Source organism: Patiria miniata, unplaced genomic scaffold (genome assembly GCF_015706575.1).
Source record: "Patiria miniata isolate m_02_andy unplaced genomic scaffold, ASM1570657v1 HiC_scaffold_29, whole genome shotgun sequence".
In the NCBI taxonomy this organism is placed as follows: domain Eukaryota; kingdom Metazoa; phylum Echinodermata; class Asteroidea; order Valvatida; family Asterinidae; genus Patiria; species Patiria miniata.
The window spans coordinates 21,973,296-21,989,436 of NW_024037068.1; the positions used below are offsets into that span (position 1 = coordinate 21,973,296).

At 42.5% G+C, this 16,141-nt stretch overlaps 1 protein-coding gene across 1 annotated transcript; it reads right to left on the reverse strand.

Moving 5' to 3' along the window:
* Window positions 1–770: 770 nt before the first annotated feature.
* LOC119735268 (RNA-binding protein 42-like) lies at window positions 771–14,780 on the reverse strand (the record flags this gene model as incomplete). Its single annotated transcript, XM_038208969.1, is given in 8 exon segments — window positions 771–2,264; window positions 4,997–5,093; window positions 5,957–6,054; window positions 8,524–8,805; window positions 10,204–10,422; window positions 10,425–10,637; window positions 11,687–12,132; window positions 14,629–14,780. Coding segments are annotated over 8 exon segments (1,620 nt in total), but the record flags the coding sequence as incomplete, so codon positions are not given.
* Between the last annotated feature and the right edge of the window lie 1,361 nt (window positions 14,781–16,141).

The following is a 16,141-nucleotide window of genomic DNA, read 5'->3' on the forward strand; positions in this document are numbered from 1 at the left end:
TAAATTTACATCACTATGACTTTGCGCATCTTTTCTTTTTTTTTTTGCTTTTCCGGGGAGGAGGGGGGGGAAGCGCCCCCCCCCCTTGCCCCCCCCCCCCTCGCGACGCCCATGGAGGCGGATGATCCTATGACCACCCCCTGGTTCCAAGAGTGGGAACACGTCTGCTCCCCCCCCCCCCGCCCAATTCTTCCGGGATTCACGCTATGACAGCCCGACAGGCTACAACCAAATGCGACTATCAATGCTTAGCCCCACATTGATGCTCCTCCCATCATATTAAATAGGGTTCTTCTCATACCAGCAGCTCTTGACAGGAAGTCCGACCACGCTGTGGTTTGTCAGAAATCTGGTTTCATGCATCTAGTTCTATTGGAGCATACCAGTACATTTAAGAGTTTGCGTGACAAAACCGTCTCGTTTGGGAAGGTTCCACAGATAGTTTGTTAACCTCAATATTAGCTGAGATCGTAAAGTTTAAGTTTCAGGGTAGAATTGAGGTCATTGTTACAAAACGGAGAGCTAGTGGAGTCCGGCATGTCATACCAGTAAAAGTTATATATGTATGCCAGTAAATATCATGGATCTTAGCCCACGCACGCCTTATGCAAGGGGCGGATCCAGGTTTTTTTCTCAATAGTTTTCTACACGCTGATGAGCTACAGTGAATGTGCACTTTTTTAAAATCCTTGGTTTCAATGACATGAAAAAAATTGACATAAATAGCACGCTTTACTTGTGCCGGTAGTGACGACGCCAAACAAACTGAGATTTATGTAAACGAACTTTATTAACCACCTATGTACAATCCAGCTTCAAGAACGATTTTGAAATGAGCAACGAACCGCTGTAAATTTGTGTCACAAGCAACAGCTTCCAGCCAACAATCCACGTTGCTTTTGGTGTGGTTTTTTTTTTCAGAAAGAGAACGCCAGGGTTCATATTCAAATGTAAATACACAAGTGCTGACTTAACCCGAAGGATGTCAGTTCAAGTTTAAACCGTTTCAGTTGTATGCATCTTCCGAAAAGCAACGAGAACACATTTTGTGAAGAGCAGAACTTTGTCATAACAATTTTGGCAAAATGTGTCCATAGTCAATCATCAACTGAATACAAAAAAAAATGCGGTGTAGGGGAAACTGCAAACAGGCAGCATGGGCCAAACTTCAAATGCCTGCTGGATGATTAGTATATGCACAAGTTTTGACAATTAAAACAGCTACCCATATAGTTCACATCTACCCAAGTTGTTTGTATCACCTTTTTTAAGAGCTTTTGCAGAAATCTTGCCATATTTAAGAGGGAAAATGGCAGTAATGAAATTCCATACCGAGGTACTCAGTATTTCGGTGTACTGACATCATCATTCAGTATTGTTCACTATCAAAAGGTATTGTCAGTGTATGGTATTAAAAGGAACAAATATGTGCTTGGCGGGTATAAAACAAATACATTTAAAACCAGCTGGAGGCCTGGATGCATTCGGCGTGGGCCATTATCCACGTCCAGGCCCCTAGCCAGTTTAAACGTACTTGTTTAATACCGGCCAAGCACATATTTATTCCTGTTCATAAAAACATTTTGGTCAAGAAGTCAAAACAAGTCAGAAATTCACAATATTCCAACGATTATGTTCAACAATTCTATCCCATGTTTTGTGAAACACCCATCTGGCCATGTCTATGGTATGTGCCTCGCGCACGTAGTGCTAAAAATCTGCTTTAGTGGAGATTTTGTGTACTGCGCAATGTGGCGCAGAACGCAGCAGTGCATGAATTGTTTCAAACCAGCAGGTGTTTATTATCAGCGGTCATCCACATGTCGGGCTGTCGATAAATAGGAACAGGCAAACTGTCTTAGGTATTCATGAATGAAATACATATATATAGTCCAAGCCTAATTTTAACCACTGAGGGATTTTTTGAATTTTTACTGTTTCTAGGACAACAAAGCAAAGAGAGAACAACAAATTTCAATGTTGTCCACAAACGGAAGTTTCAAGTTCCATTCCTTTGTGTTTTACCATATCCTCGCATTTACATTGGCGTATCCTAGTCTATGGGAAAGTGTTTAATTTTAGGAACCATAGAAAACAGTGGTAAAGTACAAGTGCGACACTATGCATGGAGTTGATACTAGTGCATGTTGATCATCTGAGTCCGAGTCTCTGTTTTTCCTTCTGCTTCTTCTTGTAGGTATCTATGTTGCGATCTTTCCATGAGCTCTTCCTCAGTTTGATGGGTCGGTTGCCCACGTATTTCCCTGTATCAAGAAACGGGTAGAAATTCTTTAAGAAGTAAAATTTAGCATTTAAGATCAAAACCAGCGTGTCAAAAATAGCGATTTGCTTTTCTTTTGTTACAAATGCAGGGTGAATGGGCAGGCAACTGTTTCATAGGACACGATCACTCAAATAAAGGTATTGGCAATAATGTTATCAAAAGTGGCTATATGATCCCATGTCTTCGAATTTAAACAATTGGCATTCGGAAGAGACAACAGGAACACTTTCATATGGAGCGGGAGCAGTTGATTGAAATTGAAGTCTGGAATAGCAAGGTGCATGGAATACAGGGCGAGTCAGAATGATCTTGACCCAAGTTCACCATTTTTTGTGTAGCAAATAGAGTATATTGAGAAAAAAACTGAGTGTTTCAGATAAATGGTTATTACCTTGTCCTCCACAGGAATTTTGAACTTTCAAATTAGTGGCTGTGGTGAGGAGTTATGCCATTTTCATTGAAGTGGCTCATTTTGCAGTCTGCACATGGAATTGGTTTGGCCTTTTTATATGTGTGTCAGTAACTTCAAGTGAGTCAGTCACCATGACTAGGTTTTTATTTATTACTACGCTTCACATCAGTTATGCGATTTCAATACATGTGTTGAACCATGGAACTGTGGTCAGAGTGTTTTTTAGCGTGTGTTCTTTGCTAGCGCTGGTACAATGGATACACATGAAACTCTCACCAAATCTGTCCAAAATACCAGCCTATAACATACATATCTCATTTGCACTTGTTTTGATAATTGGTACATACTTTTTAATATTTTCTTTAATTTGGGTCCAGATCATACCACTAGCCAACTACAAAGTGACACAAATCCAATGAAATGATGCATACCTGATGGGCAACATCTACAGTTTCAGACAACTTCATAATGATCAAACTGTGTTATTAATTAAACAAATTTCAGCTTAGTTTCATACTTTCAGTATTTTGCAATGATTCTAATGAGGTGCTTCAACTAATCAACTTGGGAGCTAACACACTGAGTATACAGTATTTAACTCACTGAGTATACAGTGTTTATACGTCAGTGAAGGGCAAAAACCTAATATTGTTTTACATCACCCCGACACCTGACTCACCCTGTACACCAAGTATCAGAAAGAATGGAGCTGACCAACTCTCAGTCTCCAACAAATATTCCTTACACAACAAAACTATGCTGGTACATATATCATTGAAAACAATATACATGTATGTTAATATATTCATGAAACCCCTAAAGGTACTGGTGCGTGGTGTGGACATACACTGATTTGTATAACTCAATCATTATACAAAGTTATTGACCAAGCATACCGGTGTATGGGCATGCTTCATGGTGAAAATTCCATTTACCCTATGTAACTACCTAGCATGATTTACTAGGAACCATACCCATCCTGGCAAATTCCAACACCATATGGGAAACTGCACACACATATTTCATAACTCCCTAGCATGATTAACTAGGAACCATACCCATCCTGGCAAATTCCAACACCATATGGGAAACTGCACACACATATTTCATAACTCCCTAGCATGATTTACTAGGAACCATACCCATCCTGGCAAATTCCAACACCATATGGGAAACTGCACACGCATATTTCTGACTTTGATTCTGGAGGTGTGCCAACCCAATGTAAAAGACTGTCAGTTTAGGGGTACTGTACCCATCCTGCCAAATTCCAACAAAACATGCCGTTGGGGTTCGATGGATTTAGTTCTGTTAGGGTTAAAAAGTCATTGAAAGCAGCTTCTGCTGGTAAATTGTATATATGAGCAGGCTACAAACCAACACTGTCAAGTTCATATTGCTGGACATCTGAACTTTGGGTCATTGTTTTGGGTCCTTCCAGAAATTGCTGTGAATTTCCTCAATTGATCTTGGAGTGCACTGATCACTGGGGGGGGGGCAGAGTGGAAGATTGCAACGGGATGGAGATTTTAAAAGCAAAAGGACGCTGATAGATGCATTAGGACAGTGACCATTAGGACAGTGAAAATGGGTAACTGGACAAAAATTATAATATTCTTATGTTTTATGATTGTCCTGGTTTTGCGAGTGCCATTTTTAACGAGGGCCCTTTTTTTGAAGAGTGCCCGTGTTTATGTCGTACGACTGTCTGTAAATGTGCCATCTTAAAGAGCGCCACCAATTGTCCGAAAGATTCCAGTTTGAACAGCGGCCCATATGAAGAAAATGTCCAGGCCAAGCCTAAAACCGAAACGCACGATCAGCAAATGAGCATTTCATTTTGCTCTACGCAAATGGTGCAACGCGTGCGCGTATCCACTGCAGATGATTCACATGACTTTTTTTTTAAACCGTCATGACGCGCTTAAGTTGTTTGCGTACGTTCTACTAACGCGTTGCATTTAAAGTACACTTTCAAAATTCAATCCATCCAATTTCATTGTGTTCTACAAACACGCACATGAATTCAGAATGTCTGCGCCCAGGACGGCTTCAAAGCGTCTCCGCGCGCAAGAATGAGGAGTTAATAGCGCTCTAGTAATTTAATATAGCTCTATGGTTTGATCAGACCCATTTCTGCTCAGTTTGGATCCAATGTGATTCCAATGAGAGTCGGCATCAGGATAGTGTACAGCGTTAGGTTTATGGCGGCTTTGATTGGCTTTAGTGTGGGTGCGTTTTCGGTGCTATTTTAGAGTGGGTTTTTTAGGGGGTGGGGGCACCAGATATTGATTTCTTACCATTCCATTCACGCATTGCCTGTACAAAGTCATTTGGATCCTTGAAACTGACAAAGCCGTAACCTTTAGTCTTGCTTGTCCGTTTATCTCGCACAACCTGAGATAATAACAAAGGTATAATGACAGAAAAAGGATAAATGGAGGGAATGACTGATTTTGTAAAACTAAGATAGGCAATCCTGATAGATTACCGATGTGATTTAAAGTTATATACAACATTTGCAAAAATCAAAAATACCAAATTATCATAAAATACCATATTGGACTTTAAAATAATAATTGTCTCAAGCATCCTGCGAAATTATGGCACCTGGTGTGCTGTCATTTTCAAGAAAAGTGGAATTTTGAATCAATTTCCAACGATGGTCGGCTGACGATGGTCGGCTAACCATCATTGGAAAAAACCCGAAAACCCCCCCCCCCAAAAAAAAAAATCCATCCATTTCTGAAAATATTTAAGGGCGTATTCCTTGCGGTAAAAGTTTGCGGGTACACCAGGTGACAGGTGTAGTTAATTTAAATGAGTACTGGTTCTAATAAGAACCAGATGAGGGGTTAACCCACGTGATGTTTCATTCAGTATGAGCTGACCATGTTCAGGAGAATGCTTAACCCTAACCCCCTAGTAGTTTCTCACGACTACCCTGCTAAATCCAACATTTTGCATCAGGGATGTACACAAGGGGTTTACTGCTCAATCCAACAGGCTCCATCGGGTATATGACATAGTTGGATCCTGTTGGATTCAGCAGGGTTAGGGTTAAACTAAAACTATAGATTTGGAATAGTGTGTGAAAGTTGACCTCAAAACCCTGCGAGACTTCACAGGAACACAGTACATCTTTTGTTAATGGGAGAAGAATCCAGCATGTCCAAAGCATACATTACAGGATGCAGTAAGGAGGAAGATACTGAGCATGATATATATATAAGCGCATGTGTGTGTGATGGATAGGTTACCTTGGCTTTGGTGAATGATGGGTATCTGCCAAAGACTTTGGTCAGCAGATCGTCCGTGACTTCGTTTCCCAAGTCGCCACAGAATATCCGGAAGTCATCTGGAGTGGGGGATAAAAAGCACTCGGTAACTATTCTGTATCGACCCCAACCAATGCCAATTTGGCTATTAACTCTGACCATGCCAGACGCAACGCAGTAAAAAAGTAAAGTCTGTCCCGAGCCAATGTGGCTCATCAGGCCGGTGTTTATCTCCGGTTTCCTTGGCATGAAACGACTGAGAATATTTCTACTCCCCCTGAATGGGATGCCAGTCCATCCCAGGATTACTCCCCAGCTAATGTCAGAGAATACTCCTGGGTGGAGAGAGGCAAGTGGGGGTGAAGTGCCTTGCCCAAGGACACAATATATGGCCAGCGGCTGGATTCGAACCCCGGACCCTCTGATCATGAGTCACGAACCCTAACCACTAGGCCACACACTCCCCACGCAACGCAGTGCATCAGGTGTAAAAGTCAGTGATGAGACCTTGCTGCACTGAGCCGTCAACACCAGTCTATAGAAGGCCCATTTTGAGACAATGAGAGCTAGTCCCACTGAACAATACTAAATCCTGCTGCAGTTGATGACCACAGACTCTCAGGCATTGTGACCTTGAGATTTTTGACCTGATGGGTCTTGCTACACTTACTAGGTCTGTCCTGAATATAACGAATACCCGAACATTTGATCATCAACCCAATATTTGAATAGCTTTTTGCCAGTTTGAATATTCAAACTGACCCCAAAAACTATGCACATACACACAAGACGGTGATGTTATTTTATCTTAAAGCTGTGGTGCTTTATTGTCAGGTGCAACTTTTTGGTCGACGATAACTTTTTTGTCAATGGCGTTTCATTGTTCTCATCCTTTTAGCAGGTTGAAGCCCTTTTACAGTTATGAAATACTTACTGCAAAACACTCCAGTGCCCCATGTCCATCGCCGCAGCACTGGCACAGCACGCAGTTTCGGATATCCGAATATTCGGTCAAACGCACTTTCGAGTAATCAAATACTAAATTAGTCGATAATTGGACAGCCCTAACACTTACACTGAGCAGGTTTGTCATTCAAACACTTCTGAGTGTTTCATGTTGCTGCAGTTCAGTGGGATTTCTAACCAAAATACCCTAAGGTGTTAGCGTTAAAATCCATCACCATGTTTTTCAGTACAGGGCGAGTAAAAAAAAATGAAACCCAAATGTCAGGACTTTTGTTTTAGTGGAATTTTAAGCACAACCACCACTTTAAAGTTCTGTCCACGGATCACACAAAAGGTGTGAATTCTTTCGGCAAAACGAAAACAATTGTTTTCGTTTTGCTGAAAGATCACTTACCGTTTTGTGATCCGTGGACAGAACTTTAAAACAGTGGTTGTGTTTAAAAGTCCGTAACTTGAAAAGTACATGAGTGATTCGAATGATTCTTGTACTAAAAGAAAGCTTATGAATTGGGCTTTCATATCCCAGATTTTGAAAGTACTACATTTTAAAACTTCACTAAAACAATGGTCTCGACATTTGTTTTTTTGGTTTTTTTTACTCACCCTGTATATCGCCGGATTCAAGACTGTTATTTCAAACGCAGGTACTGAGGGAAGAAAAACTTGAAACTAAACTTTGCAGGATTCCCAAGAAGCTGTGCAAGCGGTTGAAATCATGTCATGTGAGGGCGCACTACATGTACTGCGAAGCAAGCAGTTGGCAGCGACAACTAAAAGTGATTCACTAACAATCATTAGCTGGTGAAGAGGAGTCAGGTTGGCGTAGCAGTACTTTCCTCGCCTTCCACCGCTGTGACCCGGGTCCGAATTCCGCCTGGGCCAATATAAGGATCGGGTTTTCAATTCTTACCCGATTCCCTGGGTTTTCCCCAGAATATTTCTTCTATGGGTTTTCCTTCCACCTCTAAAACTGTAATTTGTTCTCATTGTCTTTTGAGAAATCCTTGGTATCATTACCAGAAATAATTTATAATAATAATGGCACAATTGCAGAATACCCCGCCACTCAATCTATGCACCTCATAGCCGGCTACGGAGTCACGGTTGATTGCCCTCAATAAACCTCAGCGCTACCCGTACCTGTACTACTACTACTAGGCCTACACATGACCATGACGTCATGCTCCACTGCACTCCCACTCCGTATCCGCGTAGCCAGCAACAGGGTAGTTGGTTTGGACTAAGAATTTGTTCAGCAACTCCCATTCCTTTTGTGTTGCTTCGTTCTCAAGCATTATCAAGGGGACTCCCACTTCGTATCCGCGTAGCCGCCAACAGGGTAGTTGGTTTGGACTAAGAATTTTTCAGCAACTCCCATTCATTTTGTGTTGCTTCGTTCTCAAGGGGACCCCCACTCAGTATCCGCGTAGCTGGCAATGGACTTGAATTGTTTCTTTTCCAGTGATTCCAACCGTGTAGCCAGAGATTTTAGGGATATATTTCCGAGTGGCGGGGTATTCTGCAATTACTTCATAATAATAATAAGGCGGGAAACCCAACATTGAAATCTACAGCAGCCTTACTTGGGTCCCATTCTGCAAGGCTGTCATCCTCCCAAACGGTGCTCGCTGCCGTCCGAACAAATTTCTTCTTCTTTTCCTTCTTCTTTTGCTCGGGATTGGAGGTCCCCGGGGCACCGTCGGAAAACTGCTGTTGCTGATGTTGTGCCATGGTGTTGTAGTCTACTGCTGCAGGCTGTGCTGCTGCTGCTGCTGCTGCTGCTGCTGCACCATACATGCCAGGGGCCTGGTTGTGTGCAGTGGGTTGAGAGAAAGCAGCTGGCTGGGTGTACGCAGGAGTTTGCACTGGAAAGAAAGCAACATTATCCTAATTAAAGATTGAAGTATCAAAAGTTCTGTGGCTCTTGACAATATGCCAGTTCGCAGTGGTGCACCCAGGATTTGTTTTTTGGTGGGGGCTCCAAATTTTTTTTTTACAAATTTGTTATAAGTTTAATTAAAAAAAACAAAATGTTGCCCAACATTTTTGGCGGCAGAAATTTTTTTTTTTTTTTTAGGGGCGGCCTACTTTGACATTGGTGGCGCCACTTACACCCCTATTATACTACTCGAAAAAAGGCCACATTCATATCACCAAGGCCAAATCATGGGACTATAAAAAAAAATACAAAAAAACAAAAAAAAACAAAAAAAATTGACAACCTCTAGGGGGGCTCAAGCCCCCCCCCCCCCCCAGTTCGGCATCTCGATGAAGTAGTACATGTCAAAGGTCATTCTGGATGAAATCGCCGATTTATTCCAAAAATACATAACAAAATTTACAATTTGTAAAGTCCTCTTACTAAATTTTACAACTGGTAATTCTTAGTGTCTTGCCGAAAGTTGGGATTTGAAAACAACCCATGAGGCAATCATTTTCATTGAAAATTTCATGTTAAATGAACTCGCTTCTGTGAGATTTTGAAGGATTCTGAAGAGTTTGAACAAGTTGGAGACCAGCCACTACCTCTACACTGGGCTAGATGCCCTTTGAAAGTTCAAATACAAAGAATGCACCCTAAGTTTTTTTGCTCAGTACAGGATTCTGAAGACTTTGAGAAGGTAGTGTTCAGCCCTAACCCTCCTCAATCCTCCAAAATCCTCCTTGTGGTTTTGGAGGATTTTGGAGGATTTAGGCTGAATGGTATTTTTTTTAGATAAGGATTTTGGAGGATTGAGGCTGAATGGTATTTTTTCAGAAAAGGATTTTGGAGGATTGAGGCTGAACAGTATTTTTTCAGAAAAGGATTTTGGAGGATTGAGGCTGGATGGTATTTTTTCAGAAAAGGATTTTGGAGGATTGAGGCTGAATGGTATTTTTTCAGATTAGGATTTTGGAGGATTGAGGCTGAATGGTATTTTTTTAGATTAGGATTTTGGAGGATTGAGGCTGAATAGTATTTTTTCAGAAAAGGATTTTGGAGGATTGAGGCTGGATGCATTTTGAGGCAGGACTGTCTGACGATTTTGAAGGATTGAGGGGCTGGGTACCCTTCATTTGAACATAAGTGCAACATTTTGGGATGAGGAGGATTTTGGAGGATTGAGGATGAATGCATTTTGAGGCAGGACTGTCTGAAAATTTTGAAGAATTTAAGCGCTGTTGTAAAATTGTGGAGGATTTTGGAGGATTGAGGATGGTTCCTAGCAAAACAGCCTAAAGGGTTAGGGTTAGAGCTTCAGAAACAGTCTAAAACAACATACCATTGAAGCCTGGTTGCGTAGTCGTCACAGTCTCCGCTTTAGTGTCTCCAGATGCCTCCTTTGTCATTTCTTCCTTTTTGGTCTCGCTAAACTTGACCGGTTTGGCCGAGTAGGTGGTGGGCTTGGCTTGTATGACCACAGGTGAATGCTGCATCATTCCCATGGGCCGTGGGTGCATCATGGGAAAGCGTGGGGGCATCATGGGGCCAACAGGGGGCCACGGGGCCCTCCTGGTGGATGAGGTCCTGGGGGGAAATTCATGGGTCCCCGGTGTCTCGGCACGGAGTTCAAAAACGCTGGTGCCCGGTGCTGCATGGGGTCGGCAGGGGGGCGATGCATGGGGTCAGCAGGGGGGCGATGTATGGGAACAGGGGGGCGCGCTCTCACCTGATGGGGTACAAACGCAGGCCTGGGTGCCATAGGCGGTGCCTCAACTGCATCAAAGAAAATCACCAGAAAATGTAACATATTAAGTATCAGGGAAAAATAGTAATTTCAAACAGGATATTTCCTGTGGATGATCCTTTGAAAAACTCCATACATGTTGAAAATTAAGGCTGAAAAAAAAGGAGTGTTTATGGTAACGCCCTAAAAACTGCCTAGGTACTATCTTCTTTTCATTTTTGCCAACTGTATTTTTTTTTAGTTTGGCTGTCAATCTTTAATCCTAAAGAGTTGTTTATATTTTAAGTACTTGAACAAATGTTGAACAGTGTTTTGTTTTGTCAACCATTATACACACACAAACTTTGCAAAGGGAAGAAATCCTTATGTTCAAAGTATACTTGATTGAAAAATGTTGGCCAAATATGTCAAAAAGCTTGAGGTCAGCAAATTTGGCCTCAACAATCCACGTAGGTCAAGATAATACAGTGAACACACAATTTTTTGTTAGGCCTAATATATTTCGTCGTGTCCGAGTAACAAGGTCGTATCTGCTAAAATAGGCCGTACGTGAAATGCGAGTTTCAGAAAGTCAAAAGGTTGTATCTCACTTAAAATAACCCGTATGTACACACAAAGTCAATGGACGTCGAAATACCAGCTTGTTGCAAGGAGCGTATTCGCGCGAGATACGACTTTGTTGCAGAATGGATAAACGACCTTGTTGCACTGATGTGACGATTTTGTCCGAAAGGTTTCTTAGTATGCATATTATTTAGTTGCCTTTGAGCTGCCGGAAAGATTTCCATATAAGAAGTTCACTAATGTTCCTCTGTATTGACTAACAAGCCCCCACATAGCAATTTCATGTCATCAAAGTCAACTTGAGCAGTGAGAAAATACAAGCATTTTCTTAGAAAACACTTAGAATTTTTCAGTCCAATCTTATAGGGTTTGTACACAGGGTGTTGAGTGAACTTCTTATATGGAAATCTTTCCGAGCTGCCTTTTACAATTGCCTTGCGTGACTTGGCCCTTAACTTGAATTTATTGCCACTGCATTCAAGCGCTCAGCAGCTCTGATTGCAATTTTACTCACTGGAAACTTGTTGAACACCTGGTGGAAATGGCTGCGACGTCATCTGACCAGGGGCTGGTAACCTATGACCCTCAGAGCTCATGGGCTGTTGGAAGGAGCTCGGTGGCTCCAGTGGGGTCGTCGTGGGGGGAGGTATGGTTCCTGGGGGTGGGGGCGGGGCTAGCCCGGCTAGCCTCACCAGCGCTCCGCTCGGGACCTGCTGATGGAAACTTGGCGTCTCTGGGACACGGTTGGATGTAGTTGTCAACGGCCCCGGGGGGCCAGGCGGGGCCGTGATGGACGGCGGGGGAGCAGGGAAGCGGAGGTTCATGAGGTTCGGGTTGGGCGTTCCCAGGACTGACAGGGCCTGGGGGATTCCCGGAGGAACCAGGGGAGGGCCTGGGGAGTAAGAACCCTGCCCATCATCGTCGTCATCGTCTTGGCCTGTCTGGATCTCCTGTTCAAACCTGAAAAGTGAAGGAAAACAATTCCATTTTACTTAACACAAGCCGAGTCACTGTGCTGCATTGGTGAATGTGCCCCGTAAAGGCCAAGAAAAAAAATAAACCAGTTTGTCTTCCCCTCCCGCGTCCCTTTTCCAGCCTGCCTTGTTTTCATTCATACATTTGCAATATGTGACTGGCTCCACAAAAAAGGGTATTATGTCGCAAAATAGTGAAACCGAGTTATATACATGGTTGGAAAGCCCACAATGTAAGCTTTCATTTGATATGTAATAGAGTTCAATAGCTCTTCTCTTTTTGGAGATATTTGCATATCAATTACTTCCTTGGAGTTCAAATTACACAACTGAGAAAATAGGCTTTGAAATAGCTGGCTTAGTTGTAGAACAACAGAACGATGCACACAAAATGGTTATTTTTTCCACTTTGTTCATCAAAACAACATTTACGTGAATGAAATCTGAAACTGTAGGTATAAAAGACGCCATTCATGACAAAAAAATGAAAATCACATTTTGACAATGTTGAGCGGACCATTTTACAATAATGCTCAGCGCGACTTAATACCCTTTTTTGTGGAGCTGGTTACATACATACTTCGTAAATTATATTGTCAATATCTTGTCTTTTTATGTGTTTTCAACAAAATTGTGTCTATGTAGAAAGGGTGACAGCTAAAAATTGAAAAAAATGAAATCCAAAAAAAAAAGATCCGCTGCTGCATGGTCTGGTGTTCTGGACGTACATACAAACATGTATGCAAAGACTAGGGACACGACGATAACGTAGAAAGATATCAACACGAACTATACACTACTTCTCCATCAATATAATGCGGAGAAAAACACATTCAATTCCAATTGCGTTGCTGAAAAAAATGCTGTACATTTTGCCCCTTAACTCTGTCTGGTACTTCTTGACATACGTTGGTGGTTCTAAACAAAACATGGGCTGAATCGGTCCCGATGGTGCAAAAAATGATGGAGAAAAAAAACCCCTTTCCGTACTGCGAGGCCCGCAATTGGATTTGTGCACAGGGCGTTTACCAGTTCGTTCTTGCCGGCTGCGCTGGCTGATGGCGCATGACGTCACTAATGCAGAAGCGGAATACCCGACGACTGTTGAGGTTTACCACTCGCATCATAGCTGCGATAGTGGATGGCAACCAAAGTTTGCCGGTTATCGTGCATGAAACAGTCGTCGGGTAATCCGCTTCCGCGTGACGTCATGCGCCATCAGCCAGCGCAGCCGGCAAGAACGAACTGGTAAACGCCCTGTGCACAAATCCAATTGCGGGCCTCGCAGTACGGAAAGGGGTTTTTTTTCTCCATCATGACAACCCAATGATAAAATTTAGGGCTGGGTAACTCCAGCTAGATTGGAAGAAGTAATCCAAGCGCGTAGCGTCAGGAAAGGCCCATAGCCCAGGTTGGACGAAGTCTTCATTGCATTACGACTAACGTCCAGGACGAGAATTCTCTACATAAGACCACTCACAATTTGGACCAGATTTTAGTTACGTTTTACCTCATTACAGAAGCTTATTTCACGCCTACATTTTCTATGTGTCCTTACCTATTGGGCCGCTGGGTTCAGGAATTCCATATGTGATGCTGACCGACATTAATCAGGAAAATAAACTCTAAAGCAACGTTAAACTTGTACGTGTTTGTAGTCTCTTTTCATCAGTTTATTCCCAGAGTCGTACGTCATGTACAATGTACGTGCGTACGAAAGCGCGCACGCACGCTAGCGCCCTCATTTGTTTAGCTTTGGTGGGAACCGTGACGCCACTCCAGCCAACCGATGTCACGAAAACGCTCAACCAATGACCAAACCCAAAACGTGTTTCTGGTAACTGGCACGAAAACACGCTCGGTCATTGGATTAGCGACCGCGCCTTCAAGTAAGTGCGCGTGCGTACGAGGGTGGTTACTAACAGACTAAGCAAATCGCGCGTACGCACTACATATTCAAATTCATGCTGCATAGTCTGGCCCCCGGACCAGACGTGATATGAGCATCGAGAATAATTGTCCGGTCTAGGGAACCAGACTACACGCTGCACAGACGTACTACATGTACATCATGTACGACTAGAATAGACTCGGCGGTGAGAAACTGATGAAAAGAGTCTACAAACACGTACAAGTTTAACGTTGCTTTCGAGTTTATTTTCCAGATTAAGGTCGGTCAGCATCGCATATGGAATTTCTGAACCCAGCGGCCCAATAGATAAGACTACATAGAATACTACCACATAAAAATTAGCTTCTCCAACAAGGTAAAAATATTGAAAATACTGGTCATAAATATTTTCGCCCGGTTTTGAGCACTTTATACCCTGGACTCCCTCCGTTTCGTAGGGAGGAAAGGGAGTCCACCTGGGCTAGATAGGCCTACAACAATCTTTCCGCAATTCCGATTACTGGTGTCCTACTTATACACTACACGATACCATTAGTCTTTTTAACACAGATCACTTTGGTGATATTGTACCTGCTCATTTCTTCTTCCATCATTTTTCTTTCATCCATTTCGTCCCCCATTCCGCCAAAGTCGACCCTTCTGGGCGCTGCCATCTTGAATGTTATGCTAACTGGTATTCGCGTGCCAGTTAAATTGTCAACAATGATGCGATACTGGTCAGATTACCAACGATGGTGCAATGTGTGGCAGGAAAAGTATCCGAAGAAAGGTAGATTTAATATCGCGTGAGGGCGGTGTTCATAATGAACGATTAGACTTCTGGACAGTCTTTCAGCAAAAAAAAAGAACTTTTTCACTTAATTTGTGAATAAGTTTGCTGACCACAATGATCTAAGAAACTGGGGCGCTAGAGAGCTCTTTTTCGGAACTCTCCTTACAATCGCCTGGATTTCCACACTAGCTGGGTGTGGAAGTGATCGACATTCGTCGGAGTCGGACGTACGCGTGATTTTGAGCTCCGTGAACTAATAGTGCAGAAGAATTCCTGTTTTTTTTTTCTTTCTTTTGAACGCCGATTTGGATATTGTTTGGACTTTTTGGACGTTTCTTATCCTTCGCTACCGTGGCACGAGCGGAATTGTGCATTATGCATATTTTATTGGATTTTCGTCAAAATTGAGACTTTAGTGTTTCCCGGGGTTTGATAATTGCATGCAGCTCCATAGTTGCGGCCATTTTTGTGCAATCAAATTTGGATCGTGCTTCGGTGAACTTCGTACAATTGTATCAACTTATTATTTCATCGTGGACCCTAAGTTATTATTGATTTATGAACTAACGTCGTTGCGCGTATTTTTAATGCTGGGATTGCTACACTCTAAAAACAACTTAGTCAAAATATGGAAGCGTTTCCCTAGTTATTGAAAATTGACTAGGAAACATGCCAAGTTTCATACTATGACTAGAAAAAGTAGTTGGGTTCGACTCCAATTCACTTATTTGCATAACTATATTTCCAAAGTCAATAATACTGACTGGAAAATCTAGTCAGATTGACTGATAGTTTCAGTTGCACCTACCCAGCTAACACATTCACGTTGTAACAACGTTGCAAAAAGGTCACGTTTTCGTGGCGGCAACGTTCAGAAAATTACGTTGCGGCAACGTAAAAATGTTGACTCGCGTGCACGTTGCCACAACGCTATTACACAACGTTTAAAAGACGTTATAAAAACGTCAATGAAACATTTATTACAACGTTTTCAGTACACGATCCTGCAACCCTCCAGCAACGTGATTGTCACCTTTATACAACGTCTTGGCACGTAAATGCAACATGATTACGACATGATTACCACCATGACGGAACGTTACTGCAACTTAATGGCCACTTTAAATAAACATTTATACAACCTTGTGGGGACATGATTACACCATTGGCACGTTACTGCAACTTTTATTGGGACGTTCCTGCAACCTTATAGGCACGTCACGACAACTCTTTTGCCACGTTAATGCAACTTGTTGGACATAACTACAACCTGATAGGCACGTTTCTGCAACCTTTATGGGGACGTTCCTA